The following is a 21,441-nucleotide window of genomic DNA, read 5'->3' as shown; positions in this document are numbered from 1 at the left end:
GACACACCGATCTGGCCAGCCTTACGGGGCTAGAGATGGCTGCTAGGGACGATCTAACGACGAACGGGATGCTGCTCGCTCACGATAGTGCTGCCTCTATATTTACAAGTTATTATTTTGCCTACGTGATTTGCCTCGTGGGTGGGCGAATGGTAGGCTCGTCTTGTTTCGTTTTAATTTATTTTAAAAATCTCCAAAAATTACAGGGTTAAGTCAAATGCCGAGGACGGGAGGGAAGAGAAACAGGGAAGGATAAATAGAGCTACGTACATGGGATATATGTAGTACGTAGTATATTCTTAACGGAATCCTCTTCTCCGCCCGATGGGAGAAATAATGAATCGGCGTATTACATATTAACGATGGATGATTGTACGAGGGAGTACGATGCTGATGGCATCTCTCGGCAGGTTCTCTCCCCCCTGCGCCCCCATCCTGGCCTTGTCCACTAACATCCATCGCGACTAGGTTGCCTGGACCGGGTCCACGGCACCCGAGTCTTTCCCAGACCCCGAACGATGAGTCGGGTGTCTTCCCGTCCCTGTCGTATTCGAGAATTTGTATACGAGCGGCCGCTGATTGGCCCAGCTGCAGCTATCGGGCTGGCCCTGGTCGTGTATGCAATACATGCCTAGGTATAGTAGATCGTGGATCACACTCCACCAGTTGGCCGGCTCTGGTGTAGGCCAGCGTCTCTCCACACATAGGCCGTAAGCGGCAGCGCTGCTGTGCTCTGTGTTGCAAGGATGGATATTTGTGTAGGTATATGTGGGCAAAGTTGCACGCGTGGATACTACGTAGTAGCCACACACGAACACATGTACGAGCCGACATACGAGGCCCAGTAAGGAGGCGAGATGAGATCTACCCTCCTGTAGGATGGCGACCAACCCATTTACGGCTTCTATCATCGTCAGTTCACCGGTGTCGTGACTCGAACGCGTAGCAGCCTGCGTCCGACGAGCTGAAGAAGAGATAATCAGACAAAGAAAGAAGGCGGCCGAGCCAGGTAAGGCGAGAGGCAACTGGATACTTACCTATGCTATAGGCCTGATGTTGGCCTCGCTGGGCAACACGTTTCATCGCGTCTAGGGGTTGCATGCCAAGTATTGGCTCCCTTTCCATCTATAGTATATTCGTTATACAGACCTGCCTTTGTAGGTATTTAAACTCCTGAGCTCCCTCCCCGTCGAGGAACCGGGCCTGATCTCTATATGGCAGGCTATTCGCTATGGAGTCGGAATCGATAGAAAAGAAGGCGGCGCCCGCTTCAGCCGGTGCCGCCACCAGCGAGCGGCTACCTACGTCCGCTCCTGACGCGCCCACCGGCGGAGAGGAGGACCAGGCGCATCTCGACGCCAAACTGCGCCCGGAGAGGGAAGCAGCTTTTGGCGACTACCTCGTTAGTATATATCCTCGACTTTCATTAGGCCCTGCCATCTGGACTCGTCGCGGATGTCGGGAACGCGAAACTAAAAACAAATCTAGAGAATCTTTTCGTATGCCCAGAAATGGGATTTCGTCCTCCTAGTCGCTGCCGTACTGGCGTCGGGGGGATCTGGTGTCGTATGTCTAAATCCCTTGTACCTAGCCCTCGTGAGCGACGTAAAGAAACTGATAGTGCGTCTTGATTCTAGACTCTCCCGTTGATGAACGTAGTTTTCGGTAAGGGGCACCTATAAGGCGGCGGTTGGGTCGCTACCGTCGAAGGCTTATCCGTCCCAACAGGCGCACTGGTCGGCGACTTCAGTGGTTACTTTCTTCCCGTCCCGACTCAGACAGAAGCTCAGTTCAGGGCTTCTTTCAACAGGAATGCGTAAGCCCCGTGTCCATTGCTCTCGCGCCGGCAGCGTGCTGATGGTCCCGACCCAAGGCTGTACATCTTCATCCTCTTCCTTGGAAGATTCATCCTGACCTACATCAATAAGGTAGGTGTCCCCCCCCCCCCCCCCAAATCCTCCCGTCAGCCACTATCAGCACGCGTGGAGAGAAATAAGAATGCTGAAGTACAGTAGTTTTGCTATCGGTTGATCGGCATTCGAATGTCTGCCGCCATCAGACTCGACTACCTTCGCTGTCTTTTCGGCCAGACGATCCACGTCCTGGATTCGATGCCCCCCGGCGCCGCCGCGGGGACGATCACGGCAACGGCAAACACGTTACAGCTGGGAATCTCGGAGAAGCTTGGTGTCTTTGTCGAGTTTGTGGTTACCATCATCGCCGCCACCGTCATCGCTTTCGTCTACAGCTGGTCTCTGGCCCTTGTCACCTGTTCCGTCCTCCTCTTCACCGTTCTCACCGTGTCCATCATCATCCCGTTTTACGTCAAGGGTACGACCAGGGTGACCCGGGCCGAGGCCAAATCATCCTCGGTGGCTAGCGAAGCCTTCTCCGCCATTCGCATGGTAACCGCGTGCGGCGCCGAATCCCAAATTTCCAAACGATTCAACGTCTGGGTTGAGTCGGCCAGGAGACACGGCCAGAGGACATCGCCTCTGATCGCTCTCCAGTTCGGCCTGATCTTCTTCGCCTTCAACGGTGCATTTGGGCTGGCATTCTGGTTTGGGGCCAAGTCGTTCCTCGACGGCACTCTCAACGGCAATGTGGGCACTATCGTCGTCGTGCTTATGTCGGTCATGATGATGGTTATATCTCTCGAACGAATCTCGACACCGCTCATTGCAGTCGGCAAGGCGACGGTAGCTGCTTGCGAGTTCTTCACTGTTATCGACGCACCCCGACCAGAAACCGGCGAGCTCAAGGAGCCTGAAGTCTCGGCGACCAGCGACATTATATTCAAGGGTGTCGACTTTGCCTACCCTAGCCGACCGCATGTCAAGGTCTTGGATCAACTGGACCTTCGGATCGAGACGGGGAAAATCACTGCGATCGTTGGACCTTCGGGATCGGGTAAGAGCACGATAGTCGGCCTTGTCGAGCGGTGGTATACCCTTCATGATCAATACATAATCGCAAAGGCTATCGAAAAGGACGTCGCCAAGGAGAAAAACGCGAAGAAGAAGGGTAAGGGAAAGAAGAAAGATGGCGATTCGGACGACGAGAAACCAGTCCCTGACCTTGAAGAAACCGGGCCGCCTGTCGAGCTGAAAGGTTCTATATCCACGTGCGGGCACGAGCTGAACGAGATCGACTTGAATTGGTGGCGGTCTCAGATTGGGCTCGTGCAGCAGGAACCATTCCTGTTCAACGATACTGTTTACAATAATGTTGCGCACGGATTGGTGGGCTCAGCCTTCGAGAACGAGAGCGAAGAGCGGAAGAGGGAGCTTGTAAAAGAGGCTTGCAAGGAGGCCTTTGCGGACGAATTCATCGACCGTCTCCCCGACGGCTACGAAACCCTCGTCGGCGACAGCGGCACGAAACTCTCGGGCGGACAGCGACAGCGGCTCTGCATCGCCCGCGCCGTCATCAAGCGGCCGAAGATTCTGATCCTCGACGAGGCCACGTCGGCGATCGACGTGCGCGGCGAGCGTATCGTCCAGGCCGCACTCGACAAGGTATCGCAGGGACGGACCACCATCACCATTGCGCACCGGCTCTCGACAATCAAGAAGGCCGACACGATAGTAGTCCTGAAGAAGGGCCGGGTGGTCGAGCAGGGGACGCACGAATCCCTCCTGCGGGATGAGGCCGGCATCTACTATGGCCTTGTTCACGCCCAGCAGCTCTCGCTCGGCGAGTCTGGTGACGATGACTCCGACGGCCACGAGGAGGAGGATCTGGGCTCGGGCCTCGACCATAAGAAGAGCGCCGCGCTGTCCGACACCGCGAATCTGCCGCAGTCGGCCGGATGGGAGAACAAGGGCTTGTTCGGGAGCTTCGGGCGGCTGCTGCACGAGCAACGATCCCGCTTCCCGCTCTACGCGATCACGATAGCTTCCGCCATGGCTAGTGCTGGTACGTATCAATCTCTCCTGCTACCTCGTCTTGGGGACCGATTCGGGTATGTCATGAAGGAGAGCTAACCGGTCGCGACACGTCATCAGCCTCGACCCCTCTTCAAGCGTTCCTCTTCTCGAAGATCATCGTGGTCTTCTTGTTTGTGGACGACCCGCCCAGGTTCACGTCCGAGGCGAACTTCTGGTCCTTGATGTGGCTCGTCCTCGCCATCTGCACCGGCTTCGCGTACTTCGTCCTCGGCTTCGCGTCGAACCATCTCGCTCACGTAAGTGGTATTCCCTCGCCCGTCGCACTAAATGGGTGGACAGATAGAGAGTCCTAAGAAGTGCGACATGACTAACTCCACGATGCGCCCCAGTTCATCTCCGCGACGTACCGACAGCAGTACTTCGAGGGCATGCTGCACCAGCGGATCGCCTTCTTCGACAACGAGGAGAATTCGCCGGGCTCTCTGACGGCGCGCGTCGGCGGTGACCCCAAGCAGCTGGAGGAACTTCTCGGCATGAACATGGCCATGGCCTATAATGCGTGCGTATACACCCATCCGTCTATCCCTCCCTTGCCTTCTCTTAAGCCACGATGGGACTGTCCTTCGCCACACCCTCCCCTGCCCCGCCGACACTAACGAATATGTCTCGGATAGACTCTTCACGGTTATCGGCGCGCTTATAATCGCGTTCATATTTGGGTGGAAGCTTGCGCTCGTGGCGATGTGCGTGACGATGCCGTTGGGTTTGCTGGCGGGGTATCTGCGGCTGCAGTACGAGCTGGAGTTCGAGGCGATGAACGCGGCCGTGTTCGCCGAGTCGTCCAAGTTCGCGGCCGAGTCGATCTCCGCGTTCCGCACCGTCGCGTCGCTGACGCTCGAGGGCGCCATCGGCGCCCGCTACGCCGCCCTCCTCCAGGGCCACGTCGCCTCCGCGGGCCGCAAGGCCCGCCTCCGCACCCTCGTCTTTGCCTTCTCCGAGAGCATCGGCCTCGGCTGCCAGGCCCTCATCTTCTGGTATGGCGGCATCCTCCTCGCCACCCGCGAGTACGACGCGTATCGCTTCTTCCTCTGCTACATGGCGGGTAAGTTTCCCAGCGCTCTGTTGCTTTTGCCAGCCCCTTGCCGCTCAGGTTTCCTACCTACCAAGATTGGGGCCGGGGAGGGGGACGGGGCTCGTGTCGAAACCTCGGAATAACGGTGTTGCTAACTGGCATTTCCCGCGCGCATCTAGTCATCCAAGGCGCCGAGTCCGCGGGCCAGGGCTTCGCGTTCGGGCCCAACGCGGCGCAGGCGGCGGCGGCGGCGAACCGGATCCTGAGCATCCGGGAGTCGCGCGAGAAGGGGCGGCGGCAGGACGGAGCGGCGCCGGACCGGATCCCGGACACGGAGGGCGGGGTGCGGATCGAGCTGCGGGACGTGCACTTCCGGTACCCGACGCGCGACGTGCCGATCTTCCGGGGGCTCAGCCTGACAATCGAGAAGGGCCAGTTCGCGGCGCTGGTGGGGGCGTCGGGGTGCGGCAAGACGAGCATCGTGTCGCTGCTGGAGCGCTTCTATGACGTGCAGCGGGGCCAGATCCTGGCCAACGGGCGGGACATCGCGACGCTGGACGTGCGCGACTACCGGCGGCACCTGTCGCTGGTGGCGCAGGAGCCGAACCTGTTCTCGGGCACGCTGCGCGAGAACATCCTGCTCGGCGCCGCGGTCAGCGACGACGCGCTGCACGCCGCCTGCCGCGACGCCAGCATCCACGACTTCGTCGCGTCGCTGCCCGACGGCTACGACACCGAGGTCGGCAGCCGCGGCGTGTCGCTGTCCGGCGGCCAGAAGCAGCGCGTCGCCATCGCCCGCGCCCTCGTCCGCCGCCCCGACGTGCTCCTCCTCGACGAGGCCACCAGCAGCCTCGACTCCGAGAGCGAGCGCCTCGTCCAGCGCGCGTTCGAGCGCGCCGCCCGCGGCCGCACCATGGTCGTCGTCGCGCACCGCCTCGCCACCGTGCAGAACGCCGACGTCATCTTCGTCCTCGGCGAGGGCCGCGTGCTCGAGAAGGGCTCCCACGCCGAGCTGCTGCGCCGCAAGGGCGTGTACTGGAATATGGTGAGTTGGGCACCCTTCCCCACCCCCTTTTGTCGGACTTACGAGTCACCCGCTAATCACCTCACGTTGCCCTGCAGTGCCAGAGCCAGGCCCTCGACAGGTGAGAGAGAGCGTCGGCGTGTAGTAAGCACCTACTTGTCACGTACGGGGCACGGAGTGCCTATATACGAATCGAGGCTAGAAATAGAGGCTGGGAGAGCGGAGCCGGGAAACGGGAGACGGCTGTGCATAAACAATATAGGGATAGGACGTGGGTTAATTTGACGTGATTTCTTTCGGCGTTCTGGTGGAATACCCATCCAGCTCTGATTACTATTAGCCAGCTCTAGTCTTGATGTACCATAGAGACTCATCACTCTAAAAATACTAGAAGACCCCTACGAAATCCAGTGGCCAAATTTTGGAAGGAAAAAAAAAAACCCCTTCCGGTTGCAAAGTCCCATCGCGGTTTGTCCTGATTCGCCCAGTTCGCCCAGTTCGCCCTGTGCTGGATAGAATCCCGCCAGCACGGTTATGTGTCCATGCATCCATTCTCTAGGTCTAGGCCGGGGACAAGTGGTGACCACGTCCTGCCTCCCATTCTAGGTATTTTAAGAGACCATGTTCCTACTCCCTACTCATTCTATTAATTATCCCTTCGCGTAGCCGATGCGTTTGGCCTCAGACCACGCGGGGGCGGGCTCCCTCTCTGTCGACGTACGGGCCCAAACGGTCGAGGGCGGCCAAGGCGGAAACCCCGTCTGAAATAGAAATAGCATCCCGGGAGATTCGTTCCTTGCAGCGGTCTCGTCCTCAGCCGAGCCTGTTCCCGCTCGCGCGCTGGCCCCTCCCCAGCCCTCTCTCCACGAAGGCCGCTGTCCCTCTAGACGCCGCCGGCCACGCTCTCGGACTTGAGCAAGCGATGACGGCGTTTCCTGGCCTTCTTCTGGCGGCGGGGGCGGGCGGCGAGCGGGTTGCGGCACGGCTCCGGCGGGCCGGCGGCGGCGACCGCGAAGTTCTGCAGGACCTTCTGCTTCGCGTCCTCAGCGAGACGCGCGGCCTCGAGGGTCGCGGCGGCGGCACGGTTCGCGGCGGCGGCGACGAGGCGCGCGCGCGTGGCGACCGCGGCTGCCTTGTCCGCTGCCTGGCTCGCGGCCCTGGCCTCCCGTTCAGCCCGGTCCGCCGCCTCCCGGATCAGCCCCAGGTACTTGGAGGCCTGCTCCTCGGGCGGTAGGGTGCCCCAACGCCTGCTCACGCTGCGCAAGGGCGAGGGAGAAGGCGAGGACGAGGACGAGGACGAGAGGCTGCTGGAGTCGGCGTCACTACTAATAATGTACGGCTGGTACGGGATCCCGGCCCGAGACATGTTGGGACGAAAAGGAGACATGAGAAGAGGATTCTTGCTGATGTCTTCGAGGAAAGGGGAACGATAGATGCTAGCGTGGAGGGGAGGATACGCGATCGAGAGTGGCACCGCGAGTAGCTAAGCATCCAGGCTCACGTCGGTTGCGTCAATAAAACATTTGTTCGTGTTTGCAGGCAGCTTGGGTGAGCGGGGGAGAAATGGAAAGGTGCTTCCTTGCTGGTAGGGAAACGAAAAAAAAAAAGACAATGGGTTGCAGGTGGTAGGTGTGGACGGGGCAACGCGCTATGATACCTCTTATTCTGGTGCAGGTTGGCCTTAAGGCGGACGCTGACTGAAGCTGAGATTCTGGGTTGGAGTTGAGCTCCCTGTAGAAGTGTGCTTAGGTACCTTAAGGACCCCTGGCATTAATGGGACATGGTTGGTGGCGGTAGTGGGCGTTATAGGGGTCAAGTACCTGTCAAACAGAAGGGTAGGCCAGTCGCCTCAAAACAGGTAGCAATGCTGGCGATTTGAATTGAGGATCGGCATAATATTCATAGCTATTACCCACCTGTTTTGTCTAGCAACCAACCTAGTCCCCGTTAACCCTCTTACATACTAACCACGATGTCCCATGCTCAAGTTGAAGAGAAGAGGGACGAAATGTTGACATGCATACCCCTCTTCACAGAGCAGCGAATTACAAGCTAAATCGAGTTTCCTCTCGTAGGTATATCCTCGCCAGCCGGCATGGCTATGGTTCGTTGGCTTTACGTGAGCCTCCGCTGGCAGCTCTGGCGACCTGAACAGCAGCTTCTTTGCGCCCGACGTAGACTGCATCGACCAGCATGGCTATGTGAGCACAGTCATCCCGGAGAGTGTCTATGCGCTTGCTGATCTTCTCTTCGCAATCTATGCGCTTTTCCACCGCTGCCACCAGTCGCTCGAGCTGTTGCTTGTTGTGGTCGGATCTGAAAAATCCGATGTTAGGCCTGGCCGTCGCTGCGGCTGGAGACGACGGGAAAATCGAGTCGCCAACTTACACCTTCCGCATCTCTTCCTCGTGGTGCGCGTTTATCTTGTCTTTGAGAGCCGCCAGCGTGTTCGCGTAGTCCTCGCCGATGCTTTTTCGGACCTCAGTTCGCTTCCCCTTCCATTTTTCCTGTGCGAGCAACGAGAAGAGACGTCAGTCTGGCACGTAGAATGTGTCAAATTTTCACCTGTGAGCAGGGTAACATGAGTAGGTAACGGATGAGCATACGATGCTTGCCATAGCCTGTCCTATGCTGGCCCCTGGCTTACGGTCCGGGTCCGAGGCCAGCTCTATATCGGCTGCACTAATGGTGGCTGGATCGACGTCTGCTGGGGCGCGTTTGTTGCGGCGAGGCGGCATGACTAAACACGGTTGTCGGGATCCAGCAGTCGTAGGGTGAGACCACCGCACATCTAGCCCGAGACAAAGAACTGTTCTCTCGGGGTGATATATGGGTATAGATAGTACTCATATGCTTCGCGACGGGTTGCGACTACGCGATACCGGAGATCGAGCAGCAGGTTGCCTAGATAGCGGACTGGGGACGAGGATAGAGAGATTCCTGGCTTCAGTCCCTACTTGATGAGACATGGCTGCAAGTGTCTTAGGTACCTTGGCAATTTATACACATGGGCAATCGCGTCTCGATCGACACGTTGGTTTGCACAGGATCCAAGGTCGGGCTGCACTTGCCATGATAATATTCTCATAATTCCTGCCCGTTAACTTGAAGTAGAATGATCCTTCCTCAAGGTAGGTACCTAGATACCTAAGTACCTAAGGTACCTAACAGAGTGGAAGGCAAGGTTCTAACAAGGTTATTAGGTGGTGCTCCGGACTTTCGTTTGCCCGTGTCCCCAGGTTCTGCTTACTCATACTGATAGGTATCTGGCCTGCCCTTCTCAGGGCCCCAGTCTTATCAACCAACTGAAAAATACAAAAAATAAAAATAAAAAAGAACAAAAACGACACAGGACCCCCCACAGGGGTCAAGTCGAAATGCAACTTTTTTTCATGACTTTCTGGCCGTCGCGACACCGGCCGGCTCAATTACAATGGGTCTCGCAGGACGAAAGAAGTACGGCTACTCAATTCACAATACTGTAGTGAATCGTTGCTAACATGCCCTTTTTTACAGCCGCCGGAAGCTTGAGTACGATCCTAACAATCTGAGATGGAGTCGCGACGAGACCACCTTCGGGCACAAGATCATGCGAACCCAGGGCTGGGAACCGGGGAAGCTGCTAGGGGTACAGGATTCAGCGCATGCTCATCTGCACACAGCAGCAAGCTCTGCCCCCATCAAAGTCTTCGTGAAGGACGATACCTCGGGCCTAGGGGCAAAACCCCGTCAAAAACAGAGCGATGAGTGCACCGGCCTCGACAGTTTTAAGGATCTTATCGGGAGGCTGAACGGGAAGTCCGAGGAGACCATTCAGAAGGAGCAGCAAGTCCGATTGGATTTCAAGACGAGCTTGTTTGTAGAACGGAGATACGGGCCCATGCGATTTGTTAGCGGTGGACTTCTGGTCGGGGAGCAGATCAAGGAGCTGGCGATCACCGTTTCGAACCCGACAATCCCCCGAAAGACGAGTGAAGAGGAACCAGCCACCACGCCGGAGGGGGATACCGCCTTCTGCATAAAAAAAGAGAAGAGAGAAAAGAAATCGAAGAAGCGGAAGGCGGAGGAGGGTGGTCTTACCGACGAAGCCGATGTTACTCGCGAGAAGAGGAGGAAGAAGCGCTCCACAAGTGACGGCACTCCGGATGGCTTCTCTGGCGATTTGGGCGTGGAGAAGTCCAGTAAGAAGAAGTCTAAGAAGCTGAAGCAGGAAGAGGGAGAGGAAGAGGAAAAGGAGCTAGGCGATAATCTGGAGACAACGCGAAGAAGGAAGAAGTCCAGGGGCGAGTCAAAAGAGGGCCCCAAGCAAGATACCGAAGCCGGCGCCTCTATATTACTTGGAGATATGGAGGTCGAGGTCAAGAAAGCAAAGTCGAAGAAGGCGAAGAAGGAAAAGGGAAGGAAGGGGAAGGAAGAAAGACAAACGAGCGTGTCAGGCCTGTTAGCAGAAAACCTTGTATCAACCGAGTCGTCGACCCCCTCTCAGACTGGCACCCCCCAGGAAAGCGGCGTGGCAACACCAACACCAACCGGGACCGGCACATCAACCCCCCAATCGCTTTCTACGAGGCATTACGTCCGATCACGCAACATCGCGTCAAAACGGATGGCCATGGCCGACCTGCAGGCGTTGAACCAGGTGAGAACTATCCGAGGTCGGAAATCCTTGTAAGCTGCGCCGATGCTGATTCTGAACAGATCTTCATGGTGAAGTCAGTTGCCTAGAAATACGCAAATGGCTCTGTAACTTATACGAGTTTTGTGAAACGATGTCCTTTTGGTAGATCTTGGCCTGCTTAATCGCTTGATACCCGATAAATGAAACAATGCGGTTTGCACATGGATGGCCACATTCTTCGCATTTTCGCTTTCTTGGTATGTCGGCGTAACGACTTGGGGTTAAGAAGTAGGAGCCATGGCTGCTTTTTTATCATCGGTTAAACCCTCGCCTTATACCTAGGTAGTCTCACGTTCAGATGGCCGTCGGCCATCATGGGCACATTGCGGAAAGGAGGGATTAGTACGCAGCAAACATCAAGAGGGGGATCTGGGGAGAGCTACGATAGATAAAGCCATGACTCTGGACGGCAAAAAAAAAAAGGGATACTTAACGATAACTGCGAAAGGATGTGCCCGTGCTCCGTTGAGTCTGGGCGGCATCTAGGTATGGGAAATCGTTATTAGAATGGGCAAGGTTGAAATTGGAGGCTAGGCTATTTACAACTATTCCCAGCGACCTTACTCCCTGTGCCCCCTCCCCCTTCCAATTAATACGTGTAAGGGCAGTTCCCAGTCTTGTTTCGTTGTTTTGCCGTTTCTCATCCAGTGGCGTGTGTCTCCCCCTCCGGCCTCGCCATCTGGCTCAACCCCTGTATCTCGCGGAGCATGTCTGTCTCGGCGCCACACAGGAAAGGTACTTAGATGAGGCGTTAGGTGGTAATAAAGGCATCCGCTACACCCCTTGGAAGCCCTCCGAACTGCTGAACTCCTACATAAAAATTTTTTTAAATGCAGTGTGTAACCTCTTTTGTTTTAATAACGTATGTAACCTCGTTTTCTAATAAAGGACTGAAAGTGATGGGAAACTTCTAGGAGTAGACAAAACGGAACATTTACTCATACATGATATGTGCTAAATGAGGGTTCCTCCTAATGTGGCTATGCGACTCTGTAGCCTGGCCGGGTACCTATAAAATGCCACCGGTGAGAGTTTAGATGTCAGCATAGACTTCCTCATCACAACCTCAGCCGAAAATAAGAGTTGGTAGTAATTGCATTGACAACATATTAATGCCTGCGGCTCTGGCAGTCTCGAAAACGGGTCGGAATTCTCACGGCAGTGAAGCATGGAGGATGTGCCATCAACCCCGTTGCACCTGGCCGGTTCAGGCCCGCGTCAAGGTCAATCTTCACCGCCACAACCGCCTCCCCGAGGTGTACAAGATCACCCATCAGAGCGTGGCAATGTACAATTTGTGATGGAGCCCGAAGAACTTGACCCAGTATGTTTTCTTTCCCTCCACCCAACCTTGGCTGGAGCGTTTTCAGCTTAACATGAGTTAGTATGAGGATATACCATCTCCCCTCCAACTACCGGGTGCGCCAGTAGATAGCCGTCAGCATGAGGCGTATCGCCCCCTTCACCCTAGATATTCTGTACCCGGTCCCCGGTATCAAGATCCCGAGATAACAACACCTTCGTGGGAGCGGAGACCCTACCGGCGCTCTACCACAGACTCGTCTGAGTCAAATCGCAGCCAGCTCGGGGGTGGCCCAGGCCGGGTCCGGTTCACCGAACCGGAGCGCCGCCCAAAGCCCCCATATAGGGGTCCTACCGAGGATGACTGGCTGCCTTCTAGCTTAGAAGGTATGAGCGATAGACGCTATAGGTCTATACCGACCTCGTATCGGAGCCGATCCCGCTCAAGATCGAGGCCGGTGCATCGTCCGCAAATCATTCGGGGCCCATATGGCGGTGACCTCGACGACGACGTCGATGGCTACAGCGAGGACGGCTTCGACGAGCTAATAGGAGGAAGAGTGTTCCAATTTGTCCCTTCGAGAAATTCAGGAGCACTTTCCAACAAAGGTTATAGTGTCGATACCGATGCTTCTTCCGAGAAGCCCGATGATGGAATATCAAATGCGAACGATGGCCAAAGCATCTCCCGTGCTGGTAAAATCCTTCACGTCTTCGAGTCTCGGTATACTGGAGACGCAGTCCCAGATGGAATTCACACTACGGAGTTAACCGTGGTTCACGACCCTAAAAAGCAAAGGCAACCCCTTTTCAGGTGGATGTAAGAGTTACGACAATTCGAATTGATAATCAACCTTGCTATATTAATATCTACTAACGTGGCCCAAGGCACCTGGAACAGCCGATGATGAACCTGGAGGAGCTCTCGGTAGGTTAATTAATGGTTTCGCGTCTCTCTCTTCTTCTTCTTCAGAGGTCTCACCAAAGGAATCATAACAGGCCGAGGTCTCGCAAATCCCAGCTATCACCGACTCCGAAAGGAATGGCTTCGCACGGCTCCTCTCAGGTGTGAAAAAAAGCTGTGTCAAGTCCCGACCGACTTCTAAAGGGAGCAGCGCACGCCATATGGATCCACGCCAAATTTGCATGATGATCCCGCCTGACGGGCGGTCCAAAAATCAAGCTCCGAACTCATTTACGTGGCTGTGCATTCCATACTTCTCTCTAGAGAAGTACTCAGGGCTCCTCTCCGCAAGCACGGCTTCCTCCTTTCCGATCGAGACCCTACTGCAATCGGAATATTCTCGCACAACGCGAGAGCGCGAGATGCAGCAAGTAGTATGTCAGAATGGGGAAGCGCCCTCGGGCACATGCTTCCATATTGCACAGCTATGGTGTATCGTGCTGAACAATTGTAAGCATATATCTGGCGTCTGATATAAAAGTCGGCTTCAAACTTACCACTATTAAACTAGCCTTACTCATCACATGCGGTCGAATGTCAGCTTCAACATTACGGAGCGATCTCGTGCGTGTCGTCACGGTACCTCCCAAGGAGCCACAGGGAAGATGGAAAACGATATACGTGAAATATTCCGATGCCGTCCTGTGGGCATTTCCTCTAGAGGCTTGTTCAACCTGGTTTGTGAGTGAGCCTAATAACATTGACGGTAAATTGTTAATAACTTTAGGATTTCATCATGCATTTCCGTGAGTTTTGGCCGCGTCCAGTAAAGATATACCACCGTGATCACATCCTTGTTGCAAGCGATTGGCCACGTATCGCCAACCTGGTGAAAACTGTGAACAGTAAGGTTACGCTTGAGCTACGGTTATGGTGTGCTCCCTCACAACTCCATAAGTAATAACATCACTAATGTTGTGGCAAGCCCCTATCCACGTCCGCCAGCTGCTGGTATATTGCGGTCGCTTGAGCGAGACGCAGAGGTACCAGAAAACCAAAAGCCTAACGACAACGAACCTAGGACCCGGGACCCGGGACCCGGCTTCGTCCTCGACGACAGCTTTCACGTCTTCTCGTGGCTCGAAATGGCCCAAGCTGAATCCAATAATAGGAAATTAGACACTGAAGCTCTAGTAGCACATCTACGAGAAGCGGAGGAATTTTTACTGAGCTCAATACCGAAGAGAGATAGGAACGCGTACCGCACTTGCGACCCCTCTTCTCAGAGACTTGTCTACATGTGTTTGAGGGAGGAAGAACCGAGTTTTGATGACATGGAAGAAGAGACACGAGAAAAGAGCGAGTATGAGGGCAAGGTCGAGATATACAATGCAGCCGACATCATCCACTCTTTCTTCCTGCCACGATCATCGAGTAAACATATCCCGACTGTAGGGAAGTTCTGGGGCGCGATTCGGGGTTTAGTAGAGGTAAATAGGCATCTTACATGGGGCCTAACTACTCGGGATGACAGATGCTTATTTACAATGGGAACTGATAGGTATCGAATTCGGATGCCGATTATGCGGACGACATCCGCTCTCAGCGGTCGAGGCTGTCTCGCCGAGTTATTACTATGCGCCGTGATGTTTTTCTCCTTGGACAACACCTCAGATATATTGCGAGAGAAACGCAGTATTTTCAGGACATCATGTTGCATGCATCAGATGCAATCCGAAGTCGGGCTGAGATTCCTGACAGCCTCGTACGCGCATGGCTCCACCTAGTCATGGGTCTTGTCCAGGCGTCGCTCGCCGACGAGGCCTGGACCGAGAACCTAAACATCGCAGGAGCTCTAATACGAAGAGGAATGGATGATATAAGTAAGTTGAAATAATGTCTATCTTATTTGTACCCCGTTTGTTGGCTCTGAAAACCCCTAAGACGGATATTCGTTCTTAGGATTCTACTAATGCATATGTTGATAATAGTGAACGGGCTGTCTTCAGAGAATTTATTGTATAGCTCGGTTGTTCAACCAATGGATCTCGTATCCCTAGTTAGTTTCAGCTTGCTTCGAGACTCTACAGAGAGATATTCGAGCATTAACGACACATACTCTGACTATCTAAAAGGCTTAGTAAGTTCGCTAACCCTCTTCCCCTTCACTTAAACGGGAGGTTCTGAGAAGACAAAACTTAGGAGAACGAGATTACGGCGAACAACTCGGACCGTTCGCACCAGTTCCGCCTCGCGCTTTTTAAACAAGAAGTCGTAGTCATCCAGCGGGTAGTCTCAGCGCAGCTGGCTATGGTCGAGGGGATGAGTCTCCCGTCGAGATCCGGTTACCGCTATCAGACCTGGTGGGATAAGGAAATTCTAGAGAGGGAGATGGGAAAACCGAAAGTCGACGCTACGGTGACGCGGTCCTACGAAAGGCAAGGCGCTGTATACGTGGACGGGCGTAATGCGCACGAGAGCCATAACCTTCAGTACCGCAGGAGCGCCAGCGAGAATAAGGTCATTAGCTATGCTGCCAACCACAACGTGGCTCCGCTCTGGAATGTGGAATCGTTCTCTAGGTTATCCTCGACGGACCGCGGCGGCTTTCGCGAGCTCCTGAGCCGCGAATGTAGGGCCTTGTTGGAGCGTCGGGATTTCGAATTCAATGAACTCCAACGCAAGGCCTCGGGGCTCGAGGAAATGGTATGTTTCTTCTTCCCTTCGACAACCCCCCCCCCCCCTTGCATGATACGTGTGGCGAACGCCAAGCAGCTGGCTCGCTAGGTAATACCTGATGAGCGAGTTCTAGGGCTAACTCACTTTACCCCCCTTCGTGTCCAGAACGCCAACATGATCGAATTCAGGAAAGATCGGCAAGAGGCGGCCGTGTACGCCTTCACGATGGTGACCATCATATTTTTGCCACTCAGCACGATTAGCTCCATCTTCGGGATGAACTCGAGCGATCTGCGCGACATGGAGCTGGGCCAGTGGGCGTACTGGGCGGTTGCTCTGCCCACGACCGTCGCCGTGATCGTCACGGGTCTGTGGTGGATGGGGGAGCTACACAACATCGTGAGCTGGGTGGGTAGGCTGCTGCTATACCGCCAGCCGAGGAATTTTACGGGCGGTGGTTATTATGCGGAAGCGGGTGGGAGTGCGAACGAAAGAGCAGCGCCGCGCCGCGCCCGCCATCTATAGAGAGTGGCGACAGCACCGTCTACCTCCGAGACGACATAAATCTAAGGGCAGACCTTAGGCCGCCGCGGATAATACATTGCATGTCTCGACGAACTCGCTCATCCCCCCGCCCTCACTTGGCCTCTCTTTTTTTGTCGGATCAGACTCTGTACATCCTGGACCACCTCCCTAACCTGGATGAGAGATCCCAATCTGCGACATGCTGCGCCAGCCACGTCGCTCACCGGGCATCCTCGCCAGCGAACTATGCCACGGTAGCCTCACTGTACGTAACCACGGGCGGGTTATGTACGTAATTTAGCGTTTCGTGAGCTACCTCACGCTCCCCCCTCTCCTCTACGGTGGGTGGCGGACGGCGGCGGCAACTTGGGGTCGTTTCCGCCATTACACAGCGCCAGACACCTACATGGTACGGGAGATGTGTGCACGCGTCCTCCCTGCACGCCATGCAGATAATCCTACCCTGGTGGTGCGCGCCCTCGCATGCCGTGGCCCTGGCCCTATCGAATTGTGCCACTGGTCCTCCGTCCGCGACGCTGGACCCTTAATTCGTCAATGGTCGCCTGGCTTGATTAGCTCGGAAGCGGTCAAAGACCCCAAACGCCCGCGGCGCACGGTTGGGCAGACAGCCCACACTCCTTGGCAAGTTCCGGGCCTATGGTGCCTACAGCTCGAGCTCGGTTTGGGGGAGGGAGGTTCTCCGGCCATGATTTGTCCAACTCACTTGCATAACCATGTAACGAGCATTCAGGTAATCCCCCCTTCCTCTTTGTCCCTGTTCTCCGCCCTTCTCTCGTGCTGTCCTTGGCTGGGACGCAAATCAAGTTAGGGAAAAGGGAGGGGAGGGGGAGGGGGAGGGGGAGGGGGGGTTGTTGGGGCATCCTTCAGCCTTGAGAAGCTGTGGAACTTGCTGCCTACTTCCGGAGGGAGGGAGACCGTCCATATGCAGAAAGGGTCGGCGAATTGAGTTGTGAGCATCTGCGAGACCGATGTCCGTAAGGGGGTCTGGGGTTGGGACGGTGCTCCAAGGTCCCTAATACCACTGTGGACTCCCTCACACCCAACGCGACGTCATCGGATCTCGACTCTCGCGACCGAGAGAGTCTGAGATATTATCTCATTACCGACTGTCGTCATGTATCGACTTCTAATTACGGAAGGCATCTCGATGGCAGCGTTTCATTGATAGATTAAGCTGCGGTCGGACGGTCTTTCATGTGATGCCCCTCTCCCGATGCGCGATGTTCATAGGTTGATTATACAGAGATGCCGCTGAAAGTGCAGAGTCGAATGATGATATCGCTTCGGGCTCCAGGTGCCCCCCCAAATTCTAGCTCCACGCATCGGCGCAGTTTGTGGCGAGTTGCGGCTGGCCAGTATTAACACCGGGCTCTTATACCTCACCTCGGTGACGTAGCATGGCTATTCTTTGCCCAGCAACTATAATACAAGGCAAATACCCGAACAGGTGGGCTTATTGTCGTATTATACCAATAAAACCCATGTAGGGAGTATTTATCGTCTACCGACCTATAGAATGAGGTAAGTAGTGACGAGACGTTGTGAAATGACGTAATATCGTTACCGCACCGAAGGATCAGTGTTATACTGTTTTTGGCAGTCGTCTCTACCCCAAACTCCTGAGCAACTTTGTCTTGCACGCCTATCAGGTAGCAAAACATGGTATATGAATGATACTAGGATCAAAGTGAGATGAGTATACCCATCTGACGCCGCCGGATTCATTTGACTAGGGTGTAGTTACATCTTTGGCGGTGTTATAGTAACTCGGCGAGTATTAATGGGCCATGGGCGTCGAAGGAAAACTCGGGCTTATCTCTTCCTCAGCTAACCGGACGTGTCGTCGACCTGCCCCTTGGTCCGGGACAATTAGGACCGTACTGTGATTGATTGATTATGCCGTGATTTCCAACGAACCGTTTAGATCGTCTCCTTGAATAGTTGGTAAACGGGATGATCGCGTAAACCTTTCGCCGAATGATTGTTGGCCAACGTTCTTCCAAGTGTAATAATCCGCCAAGCCTAAGCTTCTCCTGTACGTCTTTGTCGCCTAAGCGTTTTCTTTCCTCGGCATTCCCTGGAGCTATACTTATGCCATCCAGATGGACATGGACATCTTTGAATTCGCAGTGTGGGTATACAGTATGCCTCAAGACCTTGGTGTCCTTCTCTCCTACAAGAGGTAGCGGGAGGGAAATTTCAGGTTTCTTAACATCGTGACCGGTAACGAGAAGCGCCCTAACCCCCAGGCTCATAACCCGTTGTAGTTGCTGCTGCGCAAGAGGTGAAAAAGTTATCGTATGGGGTCCAACCGGATCAACTACCGCGGGTGAGGTTATTCTCTTATATGCTGGCTATTCATAGGTGTATCTTTTGGTGAATAGGCCATGAGTAACGAAGGGTTCTGCTATTTTCTTGCGCTTATCCTGGCTGCGCAACGGCAATTTAACACCACAAAGCCCAATTCTATGCTTGAGTAACTGACTTCTTGCCGGACCTTGAGACATTAAGGAGTATTGTAGCCATCCACTTCTACAGTATTGCAGTGGCCCCCCTACCTTTATTGGCCAATGCGACACCCCACGAACATGATACAAGCAGCGCTTCACACCTTGTGTTTAAGCATCTGTCGGGTTACCTTACACCGGGAAGGGTGGAGATAAAATTAAACACCCGGAACCCGATCGGCAACTTGCTGGTTGACACGGGAGTAAGCAGCCTGGGTGTTTCAAGCTGCAACAATGCCCGACAAGCAACGCGCTTTAGCCAGCGAGACAACACCCAAGGGAGGGTAAAATCGACCGCGCCGACCCCGAAGGAGCGGCAAAATGGAGCGGCGAATGAGGAATTCTTCTTGATCATGCTTCGGCTTCCGGCTCTCCCTTACCCCTGGACAGCTCCTGATCACCCGTAGCCGGACACATTTAGGGGTCGGGGATGCCAGCCCCTATTAGCCCAACGCAAGCGCGGCGACGAATCCTCCTCTTTGGCGGCGGCTCGCTCTGGCCCATCGCTGTGGCCCCAACGGGTATGTCTTGCTGGCGCGAACGGCGGGTACGATGTAGAGCGGATACTCGCCGCCTGCCAGTTCTGACGGGGCGAGTCACCCGCCCGCTGTCCGTACTAAGCCGAGGGGGAAACTTTGAGGAGGCGTGCGTTGGCCGCTCCCCCTTCGAGAGCGCTGCAGAACCCACCCGCCTCACCACGGCGCTGCGTGCTATCAGGAGAGGAGGGGAGGCGCTCGGCCCAAGGGGGGGGGGGAACATACACGTAGGGTAGTCTTGCGTAGGTGGAGGCGAAGGCCGATGTAGGCAGGTAGGAGGTAAGTTATGTAGGCAGAAGGTGGGAATACATACAGACATACGCGTACCTATAGCTCGCCCCTCCTTTGGCAGATGCAAGCCCCCGCCCGCTTCCCCCTCTCGAAGTTCCCCTCTCGAAGCCCGAAATGGAGTCGGGTTGCGTGTTATTCACGGCAGCTAGGTCTTGTCGTCTCCCGATTCAGCCTCGATCCGCCCACGGGCCTAGGGAGGGGAGGGGGCCCCGAAGAAACCTACGGCACAGCATGGCATGGAAGAGAATGGCACAGGGCGCGGGGGCCGTCGTTCGGGGTATCTACATGCGTACGACCAGCGTGTGCGCGCAGGAGACAGCAACGACATCGTGTGTTTCTTTTTTTTTTTTCTCACGAGCCGGAGAACGTTGGGTAGGTGGGTAGGGAGGCAGACAGTGGCATCGGCTTGGATACCCACCTACCTCATGGTTGGGAGGGATCAGCGCTGCCGGGGAGTAAGCCGGTAGTATGTACCGATTGGGTGGTGTGCGTGCGCATATGTGTGTGGCGTAGGAGTTTGGAGTTAGCGCGAGCGACAGCTGTACGTAAATATGGAGGCTAATATCGAGAAGCGGTGGATTGGGCGTGTGTGTATGTGTCGGCGTTGTTGTTGTTGTCGTGGCTGCTGTATCCGTGATCCGCGACGGTGATGCTAGGTAGGTATATTGCTATACCCGGTGTACCCGTCGGCTGCATTCGCAGCACATACTTGCATACGCGTACGTGTATGTGCATACGTGTATGGGCATATCCGTGTATGCATGCACGCATGTACTAGGTATATTGTACACACCCACAGAGAAAGCCACTCCATCCCCTACTTCTGCAATAGGTAATAACAGGCGGGCATTTGTAGGCGGAACATACTACGGACGTGAATGCAAGGACACGAATGTACGTTCGCCCTGGCCGGCCTCTAGGGCTTATCGACGGAGGCAACGCGAGAACGGGCGCCGGCCTAGGTACGCCAGCAGAGCCCTACCGAAGAGCAGATGCGTACCGAAGCAGGTTGTGCGCAGGTGTGCAGGGCTTACCCGTGATACCGTCAGGGTGGTTGTGCGACACGAGCCAACTCGGCTTTATGACCACGGTCTCACAGCAGGCGGGAATATCTGATTGTGGCAAAGGGTGTGGGAACTCGGGTTGATCATGATGATGCTGTCACGGGTGTGGGCTGCTGGACTTGGGCTCGTGTTTACGGCTAGTGTTGTTGTTGTATGTAGCGCCGGTGTTTGGAAGGTAGGCATTGGCGTCGTATCGGGCCTTGTATTGGCGTGCCGAGGTGGTAGATGGGTGGTATAATGGGTGGAAGTGGGCGTTGCAGACACGACAAGTGCCGGAATGGCCTCGAATACTTAACACCGCGCCCCTTTCCCACCCCGTCAGCAGCCGGCTCCCCCAAGCTCTCTCTCTCTCCTCCTACCTACCTAGGTAACGAAGACGATTCTCTCGAAGCCCAGCTTGCCGGAAGTTCTAGAACCGCCCGTTCGACTGCGTGGTGGAACACAGCATTTGTCCCGGCCCCGCTCTCATCCACAGCGTCAGTTGTGTATTGCGTGTGGTGTCTGTCCTATCGACCACTACCTCGAGCGAATCCAGTCGGCGTCGTCTTCTCATGCCTATTGTCTGAATTGCTGTTGTTGTTGTCACTAGTATTTGGATATTAATTGTTTTTTCTTGATGTTTATTGTTATTATTCACCCCCCCCCCCCCCCCCAATAGTTAATAGGTAACGCAACACACACAATTACTATATATCCACCTGTCGAATCAAAAGGACCGGGACCGACCCCTCGCGTTGCTGCTGGCCTCTGACGCGCGCGCCTCAGCCACTGTTCCGCCTCTCTTCTCTTCCGAAATTCCCCATCGCCTACATCGACCCGTTCAGAATCCGGTTTATGCCAATCTCTCGCTCGCTCGCGTGAGTGACGTAAGAGCCGACGCCATCGCGGGTATCGTGACACCTCAAGCGTTCATAAAGCACCCATTCCCCGCAATGTGGTTTTACGCAT

The 21,441-nt window shown here is 55.1% G+C and overlaps 6 protein-coding genes across 6 annotated transcripts; 5 read left to right on the top strand and 1 right to left on the bottom strand.

Annotated features, from left to right (window-relative positions):
* Positions 1-1,231: 1,231 nt before the first annotated feature.
* Positions 1,232-6,111, top strand: GGS23DRAFT_593767 (P-loop containing nucleoside triphosphate hydrolase protein; the record flags this gene model as incomplete). The annotated part of the gene is made up of 11 exons (XM_051518070.1): positions 1,232-1,402; positions 1,489-1,566; positions 1,638-1,665; positions 1,729-1,816; positions 1,874-1,928; positions 2,016-3,918; positions 4,008-4,186; positions 4,280-4,449; positions 4,565-4,992; positions 5,142-6,007; positions 6,085-6,111. The coding sequence occupies 11 exons, from the start codon at positions 1,232-1,234 to the stop codon at positions 6,109-6,111; spliced, it is 3,993 nt and encodes a 1,330-aa protein (XP_051375747.1).
* A 503-nt stretch (positions 6,112-6,614) lies between these two features.
* Positions 6,615-7,352, top strand: GGS23DRAFT_615722 (uncharacterized protein; the record flags this gene model as incomplete). Its single annotated transcript, XM_051520734.1, has 1 exon — positions 6,615-7,352. A coding segment is annotated over one exon (606 nt), but the record flags the coding sequence as incomplete, so codon positions are not given.
* Positions 7,353-7,752: 400 nt separating this feature from the next.
* On the bottom strand, positions 7,753-9,080 carry GGS23DRAFT_301543 (uncharacterized protein). Its single transcript, XM_051512728.1, has 4 exons — positions 8,977-9,080; positions 8,593-8,902; positions 8,375-8,493; positions 7,753-8,302 (listed from the first exon to the last, which is right to left on the bottom strand). Exons 2-4 carry the CDS (start codon positions 8,722-8,724, stop codon positions 8,086-8,088), a joined length of 468 nt encoding a protein of 155 aa, XP_051375745.1. The 5' UTR covers positions 8,725-8,902; positions 8,977-9,080; the 3' UTR covers positions 7,753-8,085.
* A 339-nt stretch (positions 9,081-9,419) lies between these two features.
* On the top strand, positions 9,420-10,711 carry GGS23DRAFT_593764 (uncharacterized protein; the record flags this gene model as incomplete). Its single annotated transcript, XM_051518069.1, has 3 exons — positions 9,420-9,442; positions 9,503-10,625; positions 10,685-10,711. 3 exons carry the CDS (start codon positions 9,420-9,422, stop codon positions 10,709-10,711), a joined length of 1,173 nt encoding a protein of 390 aa, XP_051375744.1.
* A 772-nt stretch (positions 10,712-11,483) lies between these two features.
* GGS23DRAFT_301604 (uncharacterized protein) lies at positions 11,484-16,277 on the top strand. Its single transcript, XM_051512729.1, has 11 exons — positions 11,484-11,988; positions 12,050-12,786; positions 12,855-12,894; positions 12,966-13,380; positions 13,442-13,611; positions 13,658-13,803; positions 13,856-14,360; positions 14,432-14,753; positions 14,862-15,010; positions 15,073-15,576; positions 15,715-16,277. The coding sequence occupies exons 1-11, from the start codon at positions 11,833-11,835 to the stop codon at positions 16,072-16,074; spliced, it is 3,504 nt and encodes a 1,167-aa protein (XP_051375743.1). The 5' UTR covers positions 11,484-11,832; the 3' UTR covers positions 16,075-16,277.
* Positions 16,278-20,576: 4,299 nt separating this feature from the next.
* On the top strand, positions 20,577-21,327 carry GGS23DRAFT_301519 (uncharacterized protein). Its single transcript, XM_051512727.1, has one exon. The coding sequence runs from the start codon at positions 20,719-20,721 to the stop codon at positions 21,094-21,096; it is 378 nt and encodes a 125-aa protein (XP_051375742.1). The 5' UTR covers positions 20,577-20,718; the 3' UTR covers positions 21,097-21,327.
* The last annotated feature ends 114 nt before the right edge of the window (positions 21,328-21,441 follow it).

Source organism: Durotheca rogersii (genome assembly GCF_024521655.1).
Source record: "Durotheca rogersii strain YMJ 92031201 chromosome Unknown GGS23scaffold_3, whole genome shotgun sequence".
Lineage (NCBI taxonomy): Eukaryota > Fungi > Ascomycota > Sordariomycetes > Xylariales > Xylariaceae > Durotheca > Durotheca rogersii.
This window is presented reverse-complemented; position numbering and strand designations above follow the sequence as displayed.

Excerpts from the sequence above, each read along its gene's own strand:
- GGS23DRAFT_301604 (XM_051512729.1), top strand. The coding sequence starts at position 11,833 with ATGGAGGATGTGCCATCAACCCCGTTGCACCTGGCCGGTTCAGGCCCG. Across the intron at positions 13,612-13,657 it reads AGGCTTGTTCAACCTGGTTT|GATTTCATCATGCATTTCCG; the intron begins GTGAGTGAGCCT and ends TAATAACTTTAG. Across the intron at positions 13,804-13,855 it reads ACGCTTGAGCTACGGTTATG|CCCCTATCCACGTCCGCCAG; the intron begins GTGTGCTCCCTC and ends TGTTGTGGCAAG.
- GGS23DRAFT_301543 (XM_051512728.1), bottom strand. The coding sequence starts at position 8,724 with ATGCCGCCTCGCCGCAACAAACGCGCCCCAGCAGACGTCGATCCAGCC. Across the intron at positions 8,494-8,592 it reads GACAGGCTATGGCAAGCATC|GAAAAATGGAAGGGGAAGCG; the intron begins GTATGCTCATCC and ends TTGCTCGCACAG. Across the intron at positions 8,303-8,374 it reads GAGGAAGAGATGCGGAAGGT|ATCCGACCACAACAAGCAAC; the intron begins GTAAGTTGGCGA and ends CGGATTTTTCAG.
- GGS23DRAFT_301519 (XM_051512727.1), top strand. The coding sequence starts at position 20,719 with ATGGGTGGTATAATGGGTGGAAGTGGGCGTTGCAGACACGACAAGTGC.